General features: G+C 40.0%; 1 protein-coding gene across 3 annotated transcripts in view; it reads left to right on the top strand.

Moving 5' to 3' along the window:
* Nucleotides 1-3,756: 3,756 nt before the first annotated feature.
* Nucleotides 3,757-20,747, top strand: part of LOC137281477 (serine-rich adhesin for platelets-like) — a 33,483-nt gene continuing 16,492 nt past the window's right edge. For all 3 annotated transcript variants that reach the window (XM_067812723.1, XM_067812724.1, XM_067812722.1), the window contains exons 1-8: nucleotides 3,757-3,849; nucleotides 6,910-7,054; nucleotides 7,354-7,396; nucleotides 11,815-12,004; nucleotides 17,076-17,093; nucleotides 17,928-18,034; nucleotides 19,394-19,461; nucleotides 20,330-20,532. In XM_067812723.1, coding sequence (XP_067668824.1) covers nucleotides 6,999-7,054; nucleotides 7,354-7,396; nucleotides 11,815-12,004; nucleotides 17,076-17,093; nucleotides 17,928-18,034; nucleotides 19,394-19,461; nucleotides 20,330-20,532 — 685 coding nt within the window. In that variant the 5' untranslated portion in view covers nucleotides 3,757-3,849; nucleotides 6,910-6,998. The remainder of the gene's footprint in view (nucleotides 3,850-6,909; nucleotides 7,055-7,353; nucleotides 7,397-11,814; nucleotides 12,005-17,075; nucleotides 17,094-17,927; nucleotides 18,035-19,393; nucleotides 19,462-20,329; nucleotides 20,533-20,747) is intronic.

Here is a 20,747-nt window from a genome sequence, read left to right as displayed (position 1 = left end):
TTCCTTCTCCATTTCAAACTTTTTCATTTATCTTTCTTCTTTTTTCCCTATCTTCCATTGCTTTTTTTACTTTTCTATATTCCATTTCTTTTTCTGTTTCCTGTTTTCTTCTTTTTGAAGTTTTCAGGTTTCTGTATTTCCAACTAATCTGAACATTCCTCTTGAACCATTTCCAAACCATCATTTTCGAAAACTCCCTCAGCAATAAAAGTGATTCAACACAATTTTCGCAATCTGAACTTTCCTCATGGCTTGTTGGCATCAAGCTTGAAATGTGAATAAATTTGCAAAACATCTGTTAGCGCAATTGACTTACTGTCTCAGAGTCAAGGGACAATAACAATGTCTCAAGTTCAAACACCATTTTGCTGGTATAACAATTAAATTGTTGCAAAAGTGCAAACAGTTAATAAATTTCACAATAGATCTCAAATGTCAAATGATTCCCCAATTTTTTTACGCTTAGTGAACTGCCGTGAAACGAAATGTGATCCAAACATAAAAAATCTAAACATTGTGACCCAATCATAATTATCACTTAATCAATGAGCATACAAATTACAGAAAACACAGTAACAGTTGTACATGTCACGTGACCTCGTTTCCTCACGACAGGAGAAATGTGTATGTAGCCTTAAGCATGTGGAAAGATACATTTACACATTGTAGGTTGTTCACTGGTCACGAGGGGTTGTGATACCCTCGATGTTCCCCTCGTCTTCGGGCCTCGATGTGTGTTTGCCCGACCGGCACAGTGAGCATAAACAAAAACCGAGTGTACCTCAACCCATGGTCCCCGAGGGACCACTGAACAACGTATTTATCTTACCAAACATCCCGATGTTAATTGTGAACTGTCAAAAGCATGTCGGTCGGATTGTATACTTCAACTGTTCGAATCTTGCATCTTACTGTGCTTTCCCGTGGGCATTGTCTTAGTAAAATCGCCGCGATGTAATTCCCCTTCTTAATATTCACTGGGACTACATTTGAACATTTTGTCGAAACTTATTTATTTGAAAGAGAGTCAAATGTTTTCGTAGCCATTGCTAGCTTTTGCAATGGACACAAGACAAACAGATATAGAGTTATCTCCTCTCCCTCGATTTCCATTCGCAAAACATCGGTAATTTCCGTGTAGTTAATGTTATTGGATATAAAAAAGTAACTACCACGAAGTAGTACAATACACCTCGCCTTTACACGGGGTACACTGAAACTAATACAAGGGCGCTCAGGCTATCAGACAGTATTTATTTTTATTTATATGCGAGGTAAGATAAGTGCAAATGTGCACAGTATGTAAATATTGGTATGTGAAAGATTGGCAAAAGGTACATAAGTGTCTGAACACTGCAAAAATTGTAACACAAGTGTAACATATCATAGCTAACTGTCTAGACATGCATTTCATCACTTCATCTTTCACTGAAGATCAGTAAGTAAAGTTTCATTCATCCTATAAGGTGTTTCCTTGCTCCATTATTTCCTATAATAAAGAGGTTTTCCATGTTGAAGCTCAATAACAGACAAATGGATACTCAATTTTTTTACGATTTTCAAGCCTTAATCATACCAATCACTTTATCCAAGGTGAACTCATAGTAACATTTTCATGTGCACACGCATGTATATTTCGAAATGTCCAAATCTGCTCAAATGGTGTGACTGAGTATGGGGTGGAGCTTTGGTCATTCCGCAGTCAGAAAACGTAACTGTTTGTACAGTGAATGATGATTCGTTCTGTCGTTGTTCAATGACGCGAGGATCGCTTGAAAACATACCCAGTAGCTTCTGAAAAAACAAAACAAAAAAAACTATACCAGTGAGGCAAATGTGATGTTCAAAGAACGAGACCTCTGCACATATAAGCAATCTCTGCACTGGACGTATCGTATCTCTTTACAACATAGAGAGGTGCCTTTACTTTTAAGGCTAGGTCACACCGCACAAACCGTTAAGGTTGAATAAACTGCCATGTCAGTGTTTAGATAAATACCTGTATAAGAAACACTCACGCTAAATGCCCTTATTAAAGACTAGATTACATTCTGAAATCTCGATATGTGGAAGGCCATTCAACACTCCGTCAGACAGATCAACATACAATAGAATATTTATCATACCAAACTAGCTTGAATTAGCGGTATCACTTAGGCGCGATGACGTCATGTCGTAAAGGATATCGCTGTAATGAAACTGCAGATAAATACAGTGGATGGTCAATGAGTCGAAACCAGGTCATGCACTGCCGTCAAGGCTGAAAAAAAGACTTTGAATAAATTGAAACAGTTTTATCCTTGAGACTTGCTTTTACAATTACTGGGATGTAGACCATATTTAAAATCTCCGAAACCGATACCATCGTGTTGCAAGCTGATGGAGCAGACGTCTATGTCGGAGGCAACGCTTTTTTCTTTTGGTTGCTTTGACAGCATTTGCGTCTGAGGCAAACAGTGGAGGACCAACTGATTAACGTTACAAAATCTTGGCCTGCTTGGTAATTCTCACAACAGAGGACGACCCAGGAGTGTTTATGGTCAGTCGTCAGAAGCCACGGAACGCGGCTTGCTGAAGTTTTTGTCATGCCCAGATCTTTCTCCAGAATGTTCCCAACTCTCTCATGACAGATGCCTACAGTGGAACCCGGCTTGCTGGAGTCTTTTTCTTGCCTTGGTCATTCTCCCGAATGTTCCCAACTTTATCATGAAAGATGTGTACTGTGCCGACCATGTGATAAGACATCGGTTATCCATAATCACTTGTACCATTATTTCTCTGCTTGAACTCCGCTGAAAACAGGTAGGCACATCAACACCCTACACAGTTGTCTGTTTGTTGGATCTCTCTCAGATGGAAACAGTTGATGTCAACGCTATAGTCACTTTGTCTATTTTATTCAGTAGGGATATGCTATTTTGATGCTCGCGTGGAGGTGTAACCTTCTGTAATGCTTTCAAACCCAGTCTGCAAATATGATACATGCAATTTCCAAAAGCTTAGTGCACATACACTTTTTATCCACCTATCGCATGTTTAATGTTAAATGTTCTTCAGATGTCAAAAAACACTTCTAGGAGATTTTAGATATCACAAATACCAGACACGAAAACGTTGTGGACCCACAGCAGTGTCACAAGTAACAAGTTAAGATCAAGAACCAAGATGTCACGCCATGCAGTGTTGTGGGTCCAGGTGTCCACAACATACAAAGGGCGTCTTTTGCAGCTGTCCAAACACTTCAACTGACTTAGTCGTACGTGTTCACATCAGTTTGATCAAGATCTATAGCTATACTGATTTCATAATGCGTGTTGTTGGGAAATATTTACCAATTTTCTGACATATGCATTGTAGGAAGTTTAATCAATAATATAATATTTTATTCACTCAAATGAAACCCCATTGAAATTAGCCAGTGGACTGTTTTAACTGATATTTTATTGTATATAAGCAGGGACATAAAATGAGCATCTGTACCCGGATAAAACAACTGTTATTACACACAGATAGCACACCTACTATGGGATTATCACATAAACGAGTTAGTGAGACTGACAGCCTAACAGGTACACGAGTGTTGATAATCAGGTTCACTTTTAGATCAAACAGGCTAGTCATCAAAGCTGTATCTTTTGAATGACAAAGACAAGTTAAACATACGATATTCTCTAACCTTCAGTTACAACAGAAGCAACCAGCGTTCCAGTTGGTCGAACAGCCTACAGAAAGAGCTGCGCGTAGATTACTGAGATAGAGTGTCTCAGACGGAAGACATAGTCAGCTACATTGTGCATGCACAAGGCCAGTTACACAGACATGGCAAGGGGCACTGCTTCACTGAAACAGGTACGTGTATCACGATCATGTCTTGGTCAATACCGATTTTCTAACAGAGAAATATCAAGTATGCTTGGCTAACGAGACGAAGAACCCGCCACAAACACACTATGCAGAATTTCACGTTCGTAAATATAACAAAATACTTGAAACAGAGGTTTGAGATTTTGACAATTTTTATCAAGTATGAGTCAGTAAGTGTAAGACTACCCAAGAAATATTGGAGATACTGTAATTCTGTTGACCTGTACCCCGTGTCCCAACGTCCATGTCCTATTAAGTGACATATCATTAATCCCCAAGGCTCTGTGACTCAGAAACAAAACTCAAACACATAATCTCACATATCTGACATGGCTGGAGGTGAACTTGTAATGATCTCCCAGCACTTATTGTATCTCATACTTTACGGTAAGAATAACCAAACCGAAGACGCCTGTGAATATTTTCGGTCGTATTTGCAAATTCCATTGAATGAATGTTTAATTTCGTAATTAATTACAGTTAGATGTTGACATAAATTTGAAAGCAAAAGAACGTTAGACGGTTGGTTTTCATTTTCATTGTTACACACACGTAACGTCACCAAGCTGCCTTGGCTTATCTGGGTGGGAAGTTTATTGAGTATACAGTTAGTATATTGATTAGTTTCAAAAGATGTACATATCGTCTACTCAGATTACATTGAATGCAACACACCATCTCAGAACGTCTGTTCCCATTCTCTGGCTACAATGCCACACTGGCTGTAACACACCATCTCAGAACGTCTGTTCCCATTCTCTGGCGACAATACCACACTGGCAGTAACACATCATCTCAGAACGTCTGTTCCCATTCTCTGGCTACAATGCCACACTGGCAGTAACACATCATCTCAGAACGTCTGTTCCCATTCTCTGGCTACAATACCACACTGGGTGTAACACACCATCTCAGAACGTCTGTTCCTTTCCCCTGTCTACAATACCACACTGGGTGTAACACACCATCTCAGAACGTCTGTTCCCATTCTCTGGCTACAATACCACACTGGCAGTAACACACCATCTCAGAACGTCTGTTCCCATTCTCTGGCTACAATACCACACTGGCTGTAACACACCATCTCAGAACGTCTGTTCCTTTCCCCTGGCTACAATACCACACTGGCAGCAACACACCATCTCAGAACGTCTGTTCCCATTCTCTGGCTACAATACCACACAGGGTGCAACACACCATCTCATAACGTCTGTTCCCATTCTCTGGCTACAATACCACACTGGCAGTAACACACCATCTCAGAACGTCTGTTCCCATTCTCTGGCTACAATACCACACTGGCAGCAACACAGCATCTCAGAACGTCTGTTCCCATTCTCTGGCTACAATGCCACACTGGCAGCAACACACCATCTCAGAACGTCTGTTCCCATTCTCTGGCTACAATACCACACTGGCAGTAACACACCATCTCAGAACGTCTGTTCCCATTCTCTGGCTACAATACCACACTGGCAGTAACACACCATCTCAGAACGTCTGTTCCCATTCTCTGGCTACAATACCACACTGGGTGTAACACACCATCTCAGAACGTCTGTTCCTTTCCCCTGTCTACAATACCACACTGGGTGTAACACACCATCTCAGACCGTGTGTTCCTTTCCCCTGTCTACAATACCACACTGGGTGTAACACACCATCTCAGACCGTATGTTCCTTTCCCCTGGCTACAATGCCACACTAGCTGGAACACACCATCTCAGAACGTGTGTTCCCATTCCCTGGCTACAATGCCACACTGGCTGTAACACACCATCTCAGAACGTGTGTTCCTTTCCCCTGGCTACAATACCACACTTGCTGTAACACACCATGTCTGAGCATGTGTTCCCATTCCCTGTCTACAATTCCACACTTGCTGTAACACACCATCTCAGAACGTGTATTCCCACTCCCTGTCTACAATAACGTCACCAAGCTACCTTGACTTACCTGGGTGGGAAGTTTATTGAATATACGGTTAGTATATTGATTAGTTTCACGTGATGTACATGTGTTCCTTTTCTCTGGCTACAATACCACACTGACTGTAACACACCATCTCAGAACGTGTGTTCCCATGCCCTGGCTACAATACCACACTTGCTGTAGCACACCATCAAAGACCTATGCTCCCATTCCCTGGCTACAATACCAACCTCCTCATTTGCGTAAATAGTCAGCTTCAGCAATCCAGCTGCTATGCTTTGGTGATTAAATGAATTGTTTAATCTTTCCTCAACCACATTAAGAGTTAAAAGTTTGTATTTTTTGCTGATAATATTTTATGTTTTACGATTAAAGATGATACTAAACGATCTTGACACTACAATGAAGGTAGATCGTACATGATCGATCGCCCTCAATAGTATCACGTTTCTGGTAAGTAGAAATAGAGATTACTGTACTCGTGTCTGTCAAATATCATTTCTCCTACAACGAGCTGTTTCAAAATGTATTTAACGAGCGAAAGCCTGCCACGGGGAGAGGCGCCAGTTACGGTTTTATATATACATATACATAACCAAATCAAAACATACATGTGCATAAAAAACGCTTGCAAACACGCGCGCACACACACACATCCTGCTACTAGCTCTGCTCAAAACAAACTGCTGTTCCCCTGATAAATCAGTTTTAATTTTGTTTAATGTTATGTGTTCATGAACAATAAAGTATACTTAGCTTATCTGCAAACATAGGCGTGTTACATAATTGTCAGTACATGTGTATATATAAATCTTACAAAAACTTAACGTACTGTATTAGAACGTGCTTCGTAGGTTCCAAGGTGCAATCATTTGTTCAAGCGCATTAACAAGCATGGGTGTTCTGAACGAAATCATTTATTCATTACTATGTGCTATAGGCATGTCTTTGGCTCTGGCTGTCTGGTACAGCATGTACGCTCTGGTGCCCGCCAAGCAGGAAGTCACCTGTCACTTCATTCCACCCGTATATAACCATGACAAACATACAAATAGTATTAAGTCACCTTGTGAACCTGAAAAAGATCTTGTTTGCTGTCTATCGCTACTTCAGTGTCATACAACTTCCTGATCCCAGAGCATTCACGGTATTTGAGTTACCCTTACCTACCACACGTCACGTGCTGACTGTGTACCCTCAACATGGATGGACGCTCGAAACCTACCCGCAAACCTTCCATGGAGCCCTTCTATACAGGGTAAGTAACACCTTCAGGACTACCTATAATTTGTAGAATACATACATTCATGGATTCATACAACGACGGGTCACCAGATTTGTATGTGGTTCTGATTAAATAGTTTGAGTGTTTGTGTTAACCAAGTCAGCGAGGCTGAATACCCGATCCTGTTAGTCGCCTTGTTGGACAAGAATGGGTTGCTGAAGACTAATTTTCATTGAATATCTTCTAACTAAATATTATCTGATTGAATATTTTGACGCTGTAATAATCCATCCTACAATAGTTGCAATCTATGTTTCGTTTTATGGTTTCAGCTGGCAGTACCGTTTTCCTTCCACCAGACATGTGTTTTATGGGGTAAGTAAGTAACTTCAGGTATTTATTGTCAGACGTAACACTGTGTTCGATATCACAACTTGTCGTCACAGAAATCTTTCATTATTTGCAAAATATCGAGATTCTAGTGTTTTCAGATGACAAGGTGATGACGCGTCGTTTTGAATACTATCTTCTCAAATATATCATGCATGATATACTCTTGAAAAAGTAGGGGAACCTGAACGTATAATTTGAAAAGGACGTATAAGCTTTAACAAACCTTCCACACGCAGACATCTTATGAATGCAAAACCATTTCTCTTTATCATCATCCATAAAACACAACGTATAGTATACACATGCATGGGCTGGCATTCTTGATTTTGACGGTTTTCGAGGTCAGGAAGTAAGTGTAGACTGTTAATTGTGACAATCATCGTACATCACACAGTTGTTACTGTTGTTTCTAGTCGGGGTTTGTTTCGTTTGAAAATGAAAATGCAAATTTCACATCATTCATGAATCATCTTTCAAGAGCCATTAGTGTTCAAACAACAATAGTTATAATGGAGTGTAAGTAGTGATGCCCTTCTAAAACATTCGTTATCATCATATCTCCAATATATCACCAATTTTATGTCAATCGTAAATCAAAATTACAGTTCCCTTACTATCTTTGCAGAGTTAAGTTCTCAAATCAGTGAGGTTGGTTTAACGTTGTGAACAATCACCCAGTGATCAGCCTGTGGCCGCTCTCTGTGGAAGAACGCCTGAAGTGATACGTGTCCAAAATATCCATCACTGCCACCCCCTTCCTCCTACCGCTTCCTCACACTGACGACTGCACCCTCCAATTGTCTTCTTCCTCCGTCCCTTCTTTTGAGGAAGACATGCACATACATGTCATAAATTCGCCCTACACAAACAAATAGAGTCACTGACATCATTCATGACGTCATAGTGTATTAATTAATTACTATTCTAAGAAGACAATCTACCTGAAATGATTATTCCCGTGAGAGAGTAAGATTTAGCAAATTGTCGCCAGCTCGCCAGCGGTTGAAGATGTAATGTAAATCCATCTAAGATCCCAATAGTCCCAATGGTCCCAAATATGGTGATCTAGTGTCAGTTGCTGGCAGTTTATAGCCATTTATACAATGTGTTGTTTAGTCATTTATTCTTTTAAATCCGCCGTGTAAGTGAATATTGCTAAATGCAGCGTAAAAGTAAACTCATTCACTTTGTTAACTGGTATCAACTAGTTTTAACCTATACGTGTGACAATGTATATGTTACTGGCCATCAGTGACAGATTTCCTATTCCTAGTATATTAAGGATTTATATATACTTACATTGTCGTCACTCACTCAATACACGAAACCCCTTCAACAGGAGGATGATCGGCCTGTATTCTATACTGACCTGTAATACCAAATTAACAAACATGGATGTGTTGATGATAACTTGCACGTGTTGATGATAACTCGGATGGGTTGGTGATACCTTGGATGTGTCTTGATGATAACGTAGGTGTGTCTTGATTATAACCTTGATATGTGTTGATGATAAGTTGGATGTGTAGATGATAACGTGGATGTGTCTTGATGATAACGTAGGTGTGTCTTGATGATAACCTTGATACGTGTTGATGATAAGTTGGATGTGTAAATGATAACTTGCATGTATTGATGACAACTTGCACGTGTTGATGATAAGTTGGATATGTGTTGATGGCAACTCGCATGTCAGGGACAGATATGTGTAGAATTATAATTTGGATGTGTTGATGATAACATGGAAGTGTTGATGATAACTTGGATGTGTGTTGATGATAGCTTAGATGTGTGTTGATGATAACTTGGGTGTGTGTTGATGATAGCTTAGATGTGTGTTGATGATAACTTAGATGTGTGTTGATGATAACTTAGATGTGTGATAGCTTGGATGTGTGTTGATGATAACTTAGATGTGTGTTGATGATAACTTGGATGTGTGTTGATGATAACTTAGATGTGTGTTGATGATAGCTTAGATGTGTGTTGATGATAACTTAGATGTGTGTTGATGATAACTTAGATGTGTGTTGATGATAACTTAGATGTGTGTTGATGATAACTTGGATGTGTGTTGATGATAACTTAGATGTGTGTTGATGATAGCTTAGATGTGTGTTGATGATAACTTAGATGTGTGTTGATGATAACTTAGATGTGTGTTGATGATAACTTAGATGTGTGTTGATGATAACTTAGATGTGTGTTGATGATAACTTAGATGTGTGATAGCTTGGATGTGTGTTGATGATAACTTAGATGTGTGTTGATGATAACTTAGATGTGTGTTGATGATAACTTAGATGTGTTGATAATGTATGACAGAGACATGTCACGTGAAGGTGCCTTCACCTCGGTATTAACATCTTGTATTCACAACGACAATCTTCACGAATATGGATGAGCAAGAAAGAAAGTCAGTCGTGCATACATGTATGATATAATTGGATAAGGAAGACCAACAGGTCGCATTCCAAGTCAATTTTTACGTTTAATTTACATTAAACGGAGAACACAGTGAAAAGTGTTTCGAGTTTTAACATAATAGTTGCTCGATCAGGTTTCACCTAATGTACATACACGTTTACAAATGACCATATTGCTAAGAAAAAACACGGACAGTGTTTTTAAATCTTTCGTGGCACTCATTTCTATTGACATATCATTAACACATCATTTATCATTACCCAGCCTCACTTCACCATATCATGTCAGCTAAACAGCCTCACTTCACCATATCATGTCAGCTACACAGCCTCACTTCACCATATCATGTCAGCTAAACAGCCTCACTTCACCATATCATGTCAGCTACACAGCCTCACTTCACCATATCATGTCAGCTAAACAGCCTCACTTCACCATATCATGTCAGCTAAACAGCCTCACTTCACCATATCATGTCAGCTACACAGCCTCACTTCACCATATCATGTCAGCTACACAGCCTCACTTCACCATATCATGTCAGCTACACAGCCTCACTTCACCATATCTTGTCAGCTACACAGCCTCACTTCACCATATCATGTCAGCTAAACAGCCTCACTTCGCCATATCATGTCAGCTAAACAGCCTCACTTCACCATATCATGTCAGCTAAACAGCCTCACTTCACCATATCATGTCAGCTACACAGCCTCACTTCACCATATCATGTCAGCTAAACAGCCTCACTTCACCATATCATGTCAGCTAAACAGCCTCACTTCACCATATCATGTCAGCTACACAGCCTCACTGCACCATATCATGTCAGCTACACAACCTCACTTCACCATATCATGTCAGCTAAACAGCCTCACGCTGTAACAACGATGAGTATTGACAGTATTGCCACAAATACTTTGTCGCAAGTCATCCTTGCATATCCTAAATAAATTTTAAACGCAACTTAACAGGCAGTTTGGGTTGCATTGGTCTAACTTGAAATCATCATTACCGACATACCCCACTGCTTACGCTGTGATGCTCAGGGAATTGTGAAAGTGAAAATCATGTTTTCCTGTGTCAGAAATGTCAACGTGTACGAGATGAATACTTCTCACAGCTACAAAGTGCTTATAATGGACAATGAACTAAATATTAAGGGTGCGACTTGGATTTCAAGACTTCCATGAGTGCTTTAGCGACATTCACTGATTCGGCGGAGAAGATTAAATCTTTTTCCTGGTCCATCCTCGGTGTTTATGGTGGCCGAGGTCAGGGTACGGGGTGTGGTTTACACAGAATGCGAGATGAACAGTATTTAGCTGTAGACTAACAAAAGGCTTAATGCCGTGGGCATTTTAAGGTTGTCACTAAACAGAGTACAGTGTTTAATCAGAATAAAACATGAATTATACTCATTAATACCTGCATGAAAACACAGGATCTTTACACTATAGGTGTTTGGGTGACTGATTGGCAGATAACATAACTGACGTGGCTTGTTTCCAGTTTTTGCACTATTGCCTTGGCGTTGTTTGTCCTCAATTGTCAATGTGAGAGTAGTTTACTGGTAAGAATGCTGTTATACGCCGTTCAGCTATATTGAATATGTTAGACTATATCGGTGTGGTTTGCACATATAGCATAGTAGGCAAGGTAAACCACGACTGACATCCTCAGGAACGTCCATGTCATCGTCGACAGTACTGAGAGGTGAATTTGGCCTTGGAGGTGTCTTGGTATCTTCTGCAACCTATAAAGATATAAACAAAGCCGCTGTATGTAAATACATAAAACAGCACTACCACTCGAGCGACATATGCATGTATATTTACACACGTGTATATAATCTGTTGCAGAGTAAGTACTTTCTTAACTTATACTCTGTTTGATGTATTTTTTAACTTTCTGATGAACCGTGTAATTTTGTCGTGGCAGTGGAAACACAAAGTCATCTGTCTGATTTTCAGCATGCTAACCGCTACACAGGCAAGGAGAACGACCTTGACCCGAGTATGCAAGGGTCATTCAGTGAAGACACGTCAGAATCACCAGCATCTTCCAGACCTCGCGCTGTCTACATCACTATCTTCATCATGGTCCTCCTTGTCGTAGCGGGAATAGCTGCTGCCATTGCCACCGCAGTCCTCGTTTCCAAGGGTAACTCATGTTTTGTCATTGTGATAACCTTCAACTTGTATTTAATCCCGTATAGTCACAATTTTTACCCATGGTTCACATGTTGCTACAGGGTTTTTAAGACATTTTAAGGTGTCCAATTTGATGATCATATGTTCAGACGATGTTCAAGCAAGTGAAATGACTTGTGATTAAAAGAGAAATCTATCAAAGAGCTAGTAAGAGACATTTACAAAGATAAGAACTTTACATATTGTACCCTATAAGCCAAACAAGGATACATCTGGATTTGAGAAATCGTCATTTGGAAGCATTATGATACATGTAGCTACATTGATACGACGTTTGATATTGATACTACATTGATACGACGTTTGATATTGATACTACATTGATACGACGTTTGATATTGATACTACATTGATATTGATACTACATTGATACGACGTTTGATATTGATACTACATTGATACGACGTTTGATACTGATACTACATTGATACGACGTTTGATACTGATACTACATTGATACGACGTTTGATACTGATACTACATTGATACGACGTTTGATATTGATACTACATTGATACGATCTGCTATAGGCCTGTGGCCTTTTAAGTACCGAATAAAGATTGATTGATACGACGTTTTACAGAAAAGTCAACGCCAATTAGTATTGTTTGGTTCAAATTGTAGACAACACCCATGAATATGTACAAAACTGATTGATAAGTAAATGCGGTTCATGCGACATTTGCAAATGGTTGTCAAAGTGGAAATATTTTTCAGGTCATTACACATTCAAGGTAGTTTTCATTTCCTGTGTACTTGCTATTATTATCCGATGTGTGTACGCGTACATATTTCGAGTGTTGTGAGGAACATTGACTCTGTCTGCACAATTCACGCAGTAGTGGGCGAAACACATGGGTCACGCATGATATGGAAAACACCTATACACGATGACATGTAACAGACCATACCAAAGGAAGAAGGAGGTTACAAACGTCCATAGACAATCTTCAATTGATGGTTCACGACAGCGTGGTGGATAGTGAAACATACACATAATACCCACACAATTCTTCCCTCACAATATGCGAGTTGCGTACGAATAAATATGCAGATGGGTTTGATAGATCCCGATATCAGACTGACCCGAGGCAATGTCTCCATGTTTCCCCTGAAGTAGATCGTACTGGGGACAGAATTGTATATCGACAGACCCGTTTGACTATTACGAAATGCAGACAAGTTCGTTCAATATCAGTACACAAAGCACGATACATGTGCATCAAATCTTATACATATTGTGAGGATTTGCTGTAGTGTCATTCTAGAAGTTGGTGGTGTAGAGACGACAAAACTTCATGGATAATCAACTTCTTTATTTTAACCGACGTTTCGGTATAGCTTCTCATACAGTTTCTGTTATATGATTAATCGTCCATAAAGATTGGTCATCTATATTGTCAAGAACCTAATGACGCGTTCCATATAACGAACATATAAAGATATCGTTCTATAAAGTATAACCACTCTGGAAAGGTGTAGCCATAGCCATATATATGTAGGAATACTGGCGATATAGCGGATTTTCTCCCTGGAGAAATTAATGAAATATGTTGGAATGAAATTGGCTGTCTAGTTTGTTTTTCAGTCTATCTAAACATATCTAACTGTATACCTGTAAACCATTTCCTATGAAAAGACAGATAGATTGTAGATTGTTCATGTGTAATCTATGTTGATCAAATGACAATAACAATTGTGCAATCTCACACACGTTCATATTCATTTCATCATACAGATTTTTATAGAATATACTAAGCACTTAATCTTGTCCCCAAGTAGCCTTTGTATTCAAGTGGCACACAGCCAAGCAGGATACACCTTCATATCGATTTCGGAGCCCGGTGACGTTTGGGACTGCAGTTAAAACCGCATAAACCCCCCAGCAATGACTATTCGCCACGTCTACGTTACCGGTAGATAATGTCCATGGTGATGAAGTAGATTGTACCACGTAACTCAGTGTGTTCAGTGTGTTCAGTGTGTTCAGTGGGTTCAGTGTGTTCAGTGGGTTATCATGGAACAACAGTTGTATTGTTTTCTCCTATACTTATATCTTGTGTTACACAGTTATATTATATATGTCGCGTGTACATGTCTTAATGGTTTCAAACACACTACTGAACAATGTATATATAACTGGTTACACATGCCGCATTCAGCTTTTGGCACTGAACGAATGAATGTTTTTAATGTAATACACAAAACACACTGAACTGCGAACTGTGACTTCGCACACATCGACGAAGGACCGTACAGTTCAGACGCTCATGATTTGGGCGAATCACCATAAATTGCTTGAAGAATGACCACAGTCGAATCATTCTGTAGTGTGCGTTACAATATCATTGAATCCAGTGTTGGGAACATTTTATGAAATATCGGTATGTGCCATTCCTCATATGCAATCTGTAGTTTGTACATCGTGGTCATCACAGGACTGAGTAATAGTCAAGGTCTTCGATGATCTGAGGCGTGGTGTCTTTGATACAGCTTTCAGTTGGTTCCAGTCGTATCTGTCAGGTCGTGTTCAGACCGTCATCATTGATGATCAGTACTCTGCCTCGGCCAACATCACTATGTCATCACTATGTCATCACTATGTCATCACTATGCAGATACGTGTACAGATGCTTCTCTCGTATCAAGGAGCAAACAGGAATTGCATCGAAACACACGTCCCAATGTTGTGCCAGTATCAACTCCCGCATGCTACTAAATATGAATAGCAGCAATCTATTCTCTTGGGTCCAGTTAATCGGAGGGATCGGTGCGCTGTAATTGATTACTTCGAGTTCGACAACTCACATTTGTCTCTTGACAATAATATCTCTTATCCATTTAAGACCTGCTTCATCTCAACACTGGCAATATCCGTCAATACCTGACAACGGAAACCTCAACAACTTCTGTTCTATTCCTTGTCATGAGCAGACTTGACTACTGCAAATGCCTGTCGACTGGTGGAACGAAGTCTCCTATACAAGAGCTACAAATAGTACAGACTGTAGCAACGCCCTTTGTGACAAGATCCAAAAAGAATGATCATATTCAATACTTTCTATACTGGTTGCCCGTGGATTTCAGAATTCAGTTTAAACTTCTCAGCCTTCTTTTTGCTGTCTGTCTGGAACAACACCTACATATTTATCCAGTCTTCCTTTTCTGCACAAGCCTTCTTGTTCGCAAGAAAAACATCCACTTGTCCCTAAAACAAGAACAGTGCAGTATGGACGCAGGACCGTTGTCATTGCAGCACCAGTGGCCGGGAACAAACTTCAAGAGAATCTAAGACTCTACTAACTTTGTAACATCGAAATCAATGTTAAAAACGCATTTTGTCAGGATAACCTTTTCAAATATCACTGTGTAATTTCTATCTGTGCTTTGAGCATGGACTGCATGGACTTCAGCGTATTATAAATGTGTTATGATGATGATGATGATGATGATGATGATGATTTAAATGTAAATACTGAAAATATGCGAAAAATATTTCAAGCGATACATTGCGACAATGCCACACTTGTTATACCATGAAAAGAAACCTCAACACACTTTCTGGCTACGCGTTCACTTTCAGTTATTTTCCATGAGACTTAGTCAACAACCTTCTTTGGGATGGGGTCACGTTTGAGGTCATAATAGATCGCGTTATGAGGTCAGCATTTAGTATGTCCGTTTCTGAACATCAAACGCATGATATTTTCCAGCTTATTGTGATAAATGGTTTTATCCCATACGAAATGGTATGATATGACAGGATGTGACGTTGAAGGGTATTGCGGATTTTATGGCATCTTTACAGAATAATATTGTCCCATCCCTTCGGACGACTTAAATAGAGGTAAGATATCAATAGTTCCTCAAAAGCATTACAGTAATATACGATGCAAACACTATTACTCAAGAAAGTTGTACGGCCAAATGTCTATTCAATATGTTCACACACTGAAAAAGCAAGATCAGACATTGATGAAAGTGGTCATAAAAGCATTACATCTATAAGTTAAGCCTTGACTACCAAAGGTACATGTGCCTGATGTTTGCAATGCAGTCTTATAACTTCCTACAAGTCAATGTAAGTGAACACTTAACAGGAGGTCGGCTATATTTTAATATTGAAATTCCATGGTGTACATGTAGCACATGCTGTTTATGTTGGATCGTCGCACAGTTTAGAACGTAAACCTTAAGTGTTCCTTACAAACTAACTAATCCTGCTCATCTTCATGATGACATTGGGTCTCCCATCTTCTGATGTCCATCTTTATGTAGGCCTTTTGGTCAAACGTACGTTATTGCAGTGATCGCAGTTATGTACGAGTGTGTGCAGAAATATCCAGAATCATGTTATAATTTATTGTTTGTTTATATGTTGCGGTTTTACGATATTTTTAAAAATTATGAAGATCAGAATATATGCGTCCAAAACACATGCGCAAAATATTTTTTGAGTGGTTCTATTATTATTTTTTTTTTTTTTGGCGTGAAAAAACGCACGTGTCAGCGGTAGCGCGAACACTGTTATGGCCTTTGGCCGTTTTCGAGATTAGTTTATTATTGTCACGAGCTGTTTTCTTTTTCTTCCCGGATCAGCTTTCCCTTAGAATAACAGCTCTTTTCCCTGTTAAATTTATCAGTCGTTTTCAGGCCTTTCCGGACCATTTTCGGGAGGCTTGTTTTCTTAAAAATTCAAACATTATTTTGGTGATGTCCGTAGTTATACGGGTGTCGTCTATACTGAACAGCAAAAGAAACTCAACTCTGGCTTTTTATCAAGACATGAACATGTACGCTTACTTATCTGAGACTGCGTTGTTTGGAAACTTGCTCTTATTTTGCTGTTCAGTATATTTCTGGATTCTACCACCTGACGACGACGTGCAGCTAGTCCAGTCTGGACCAGACAAACAAGGGGTTGATAGTATGATAGTGCAGTCGTTCAAGAACATGTAACAGGTACATGTTGAAAACTGTCCCTTGAATGTTTTTTTCATGAAAGTTGTACATTGTTTCAGGTGCCAAGCATCAATACAGTAAGTAAATATTACATAGTAACAATTGCTAACAACACTAAAATACTTTTGTCATTTGTTGAACATTTCAATGATATTCCTGGTCTGTCATAACCCACTATTCTAACCTTCCATACACATGATAGAATCGGTCTGTTATGTCTGCAGTGCAATGTAACGATATACTTGTCCAGCATTAACTTGTGAATAATAACCTGTATCATATTATATAAAATGTGAATGACATAACTGGTCTATCATATCGTTCAGTGCACATGTGAAAATATGCCTGCTCTATCATAATATGCAATACACATGTGAAAAATATACCTAGCTGCCCTTTCATACCGTTCAGTGTGAATATCATGCGAATATCATGCGAATATGATGCATGATATCACAACCTGCGGTGAAAGTGTGAATAATGTGGTGGCTCTCTTATAACGTTCACTGCACATGTATATAATACAGTTCACTGCACATGTATATAATACAGTTCAATGCACATGTATATAATACAGTTCAATGCACATGCGATTGTATACCTTGGTAAATTATGTGAAGCTATATACCTGTACATCCACCACATACTTAGGACTGGATTGTCCTGTAGGTTAAGCCAACTTAGCCAGCCAAATAGCGCTGAAGTAGCATACATCTACAACTACGGTAGGAAGGAAATACACTTGCTTTGTTTTAAATGAAGTCATCTCACTCTAGTTTTTACGCCTGTCTGTGTGTGTGTGTGTGTCTGTCTGTCTGTGTGTGTGTGTGTCTCTGTGCGTGTGCGTGTGCGTGTGCGTGTGTGTGTGTGGAGTGGAGACGTTTGTTTCATTGTTTCTCTCATGGTTTCAGCCAGGGCGGAGGTAAAACTTCGTGTACTGAATGTCGTCTACACCGAGGCGCTGTCAGACAAAACGTCGCTCGAGTTTAAAGCACTTCAAAATGAGTTTTGTTCGAATGTAAGTGCGTGTACAAACGTTCCTGTAACCAGCACTTAAAATGTAACAGTACTGAAATTGTGATCATGTCTGAAGATACTTTCACTTACTCTTCTTTCTTTTAAATATTCACTACATATAGTACAATATGTTTGCATTAAGAATTATGGAGCTGAAATAACTGTTTGTAGATGACAGGAGGATTTTTAAGGTGACAGGAAGCTGCTTAAAGGTGACAGGAGGATGTTTGAAAGTACCATGAGCGTGTTTGTAATGACAGGAAGGTGTTTGTACCTGACAGGAAGATGACTGTAGGTGACAGAAGGATGTTTGTAGGTGACAGAAAGATGTTTGCTGCTGACCGGGGGAAGTTTGCGACTGACAGGAGGATGCTTGTGGGTGACGGGAGGATGCCTGTCGGTGAAAGGGGGGTGTTTGCAGCTGACAGAAAGATGTGTGTACCTGACAGGGTGATGTTTGTAGGTGAGAAGAGAATTATTGTACCTGGCAGGAGGATGCTTAAAGTGACAGGAGGATGTCTGTAGGTGACACAAGGGTGTTTGTAGGTGACAGGAGGATGTTTGTGGGTGACAGGAGGATGTTTGTGACTGACAGGTGGATGTTTGTGGGTGACAGGTGGATGTTTGTAGGTGACACTAGGATGTTTGTAGGTGACACTAGGGTGTTTGTGGTTGACAGGAGGATGTTTGTGGTTGACAGGTGCATGTTTGTAGGTGACACTAGGATGTTTGTAGGTGACACTAGGATGTTTGTAGGTGACACTAGGGTGTTTGTAGGTGACAGGAGGATGTTTGTAGGTGACACTAGGGTGTTAGTAAGTGACAGGAGGATGTTTGTGGTTGACAGGAGGATGTTTGTGGCTGAAAGGTGGATGTTTGTGGCTGAAAGGTGGATGTTTGTGGCTGACAGGTGGATGCTTTTAGGTGACACTAGGATGTTTGTAGGTGACAGGAGGATGTTCGTGGCTGACAGGAGGATGTTTGTGGCTGACAGGTGGATGTTTGTAGGTGACAGGTGGATGTTCGTAGGTGACACTAGGGTGTTAGTAGGTGACAGGAGGATGTTTGTGGGTGACAGGAGGATGTTTGTGGCTGAAAGGTGGATGTTTGCGGCTGAAAGGTGGATGTTTGTGGCTGACAGGTGGATGTTTGTAGGTGACACTAGGATGTTTGTAGGTGACAGGAGGATGTTTGTGGCTGACAGGTGGATGTCTGTAGGTGACAGGAGGGTGTTTGTAGGTGACACTAGGGTGTTTGTAGGTGACAGGAGGATGTTTGTAACGGATATGTGAGGATGTTTGTAGGTGACGTGAGATTGTTTGTATCATTTTGCTTTTTATCTTCTTGATTTGTTTCATAGGTCGGCAGCCTTGTGGACAAAGACAAATCGACAACTGGATACGAGGGATGTACAGTTGAAAGTGCAAGGTTTCAGCTTTGTTTAGTCTGCATGTAATCATGGTTTAACAACACATGGATTATAATCAAATACAAGCTTGCAATTAAGTGCTTGCTTACCTCATGTACTTAAAAAATCGAAGACGTTATTGAAATCAGTTGAAATGAAGTTTAACGACGATATCAAGGTCCCCGCTAGCAAACAGACTGCATGCTGCAGTTGAACAGGGTTACCTACACCCAATCCACCTCACTGATTTGTTGTATGGTAGGTCACCGGCCTTGGACAAATGGCTTTCATAGACATGCAGTTATATTATACTATAGTTTACGGACAATCAATGTTCTGTCAAGTTATGTTATAGGAGGAGGAGGAGGGGACATCTAATGGAGTCTAATCAGATGATAGTTTAAATGAAATTATGACATTTTTATTACCAAATATAATGTCTCGGCACAAATCGCTTTACCAACAACTGCCTCCCTTTGTTTCACGAAAGAATGTACAAGTTTTTAGCATGTTCTTGTCTTTTCTCAAGTACGTCCCTATCTAAGAAAATAGAAATGGTAGCGGTGAATGACATAGTAAGGGAAATAAAGGTCCATGCCGAACCCCAGTTTATGGTTTAAATGTTATTCGTGGACAATAGGAATATTATCGCTAGCGATATTCCAGCGATACCAGGGCGGGTAGCACCAGAAATGTACTTTACACATTGTGCCCATGCGGGGAATCGAACCCGGGTCTTCGGCGTGACGAACCAACGTTTTAACCACTAGGCTACCCCTCCGCCGCTCTGACAATAGGATCCGCACGCAGGCATGTGAGGCATTGCTCATTGTCCATAATGTTGTACACCTGTTAACTACCGTCACGCTGACTTCATATGTGTTGCAGAAACGGCTCGGTCATCATTGTAGCACTGTTCTACTTCACTATTCAAACCCCAGCACCTTTACAAGTTGCTGTGACAAACATTTTTAAGCCTTCTTCGTCCCCAACCACCACAGTGTCTATCTACGTCATCGAGACGGAGTTTGTAGCTGTTGCTGTTGCTGCTGTAGAAGAGACCAGTCAGGACACTCCAGCAGTAAGGTTAGGTAGGCAATTTGGATCACGTCCACCTGATATACATATGTCTTCACCTATATGTACATTATATCATGCTTCACTTGATATAAAAGAAACGCATAAACCATTTTAGAAGGCTTTATTGTGTTAGCTTAAGAGCTAAAAACGAACTGAAAAACCGCGTCCTCCCAATTATTACCACACAGCATGGGTCTAAAGGTTGTTCAACTTTGTTCAGTATACT

This window comes from Haliotis asinina, chromosome 4 (assembly GCF_037392515.1).
Source record: "Haliotis asinina isolate JCU_RB_2024 chromosome 4, JCU_Hal_asi_v2, whole genome shotgun sequence".
NCBI classification, from domain to species: Eukaryota; Metazoa; Mollusca; class Gastropoda; order Lepetellida; family Haliotidae; genus Haliotis; species Haliotis asinina.
The sequence above is the reverse complement of the archived record's forward strand: the minus strand, read 5'-3'. Positions and strand labels throughout refer to the sequence as shown.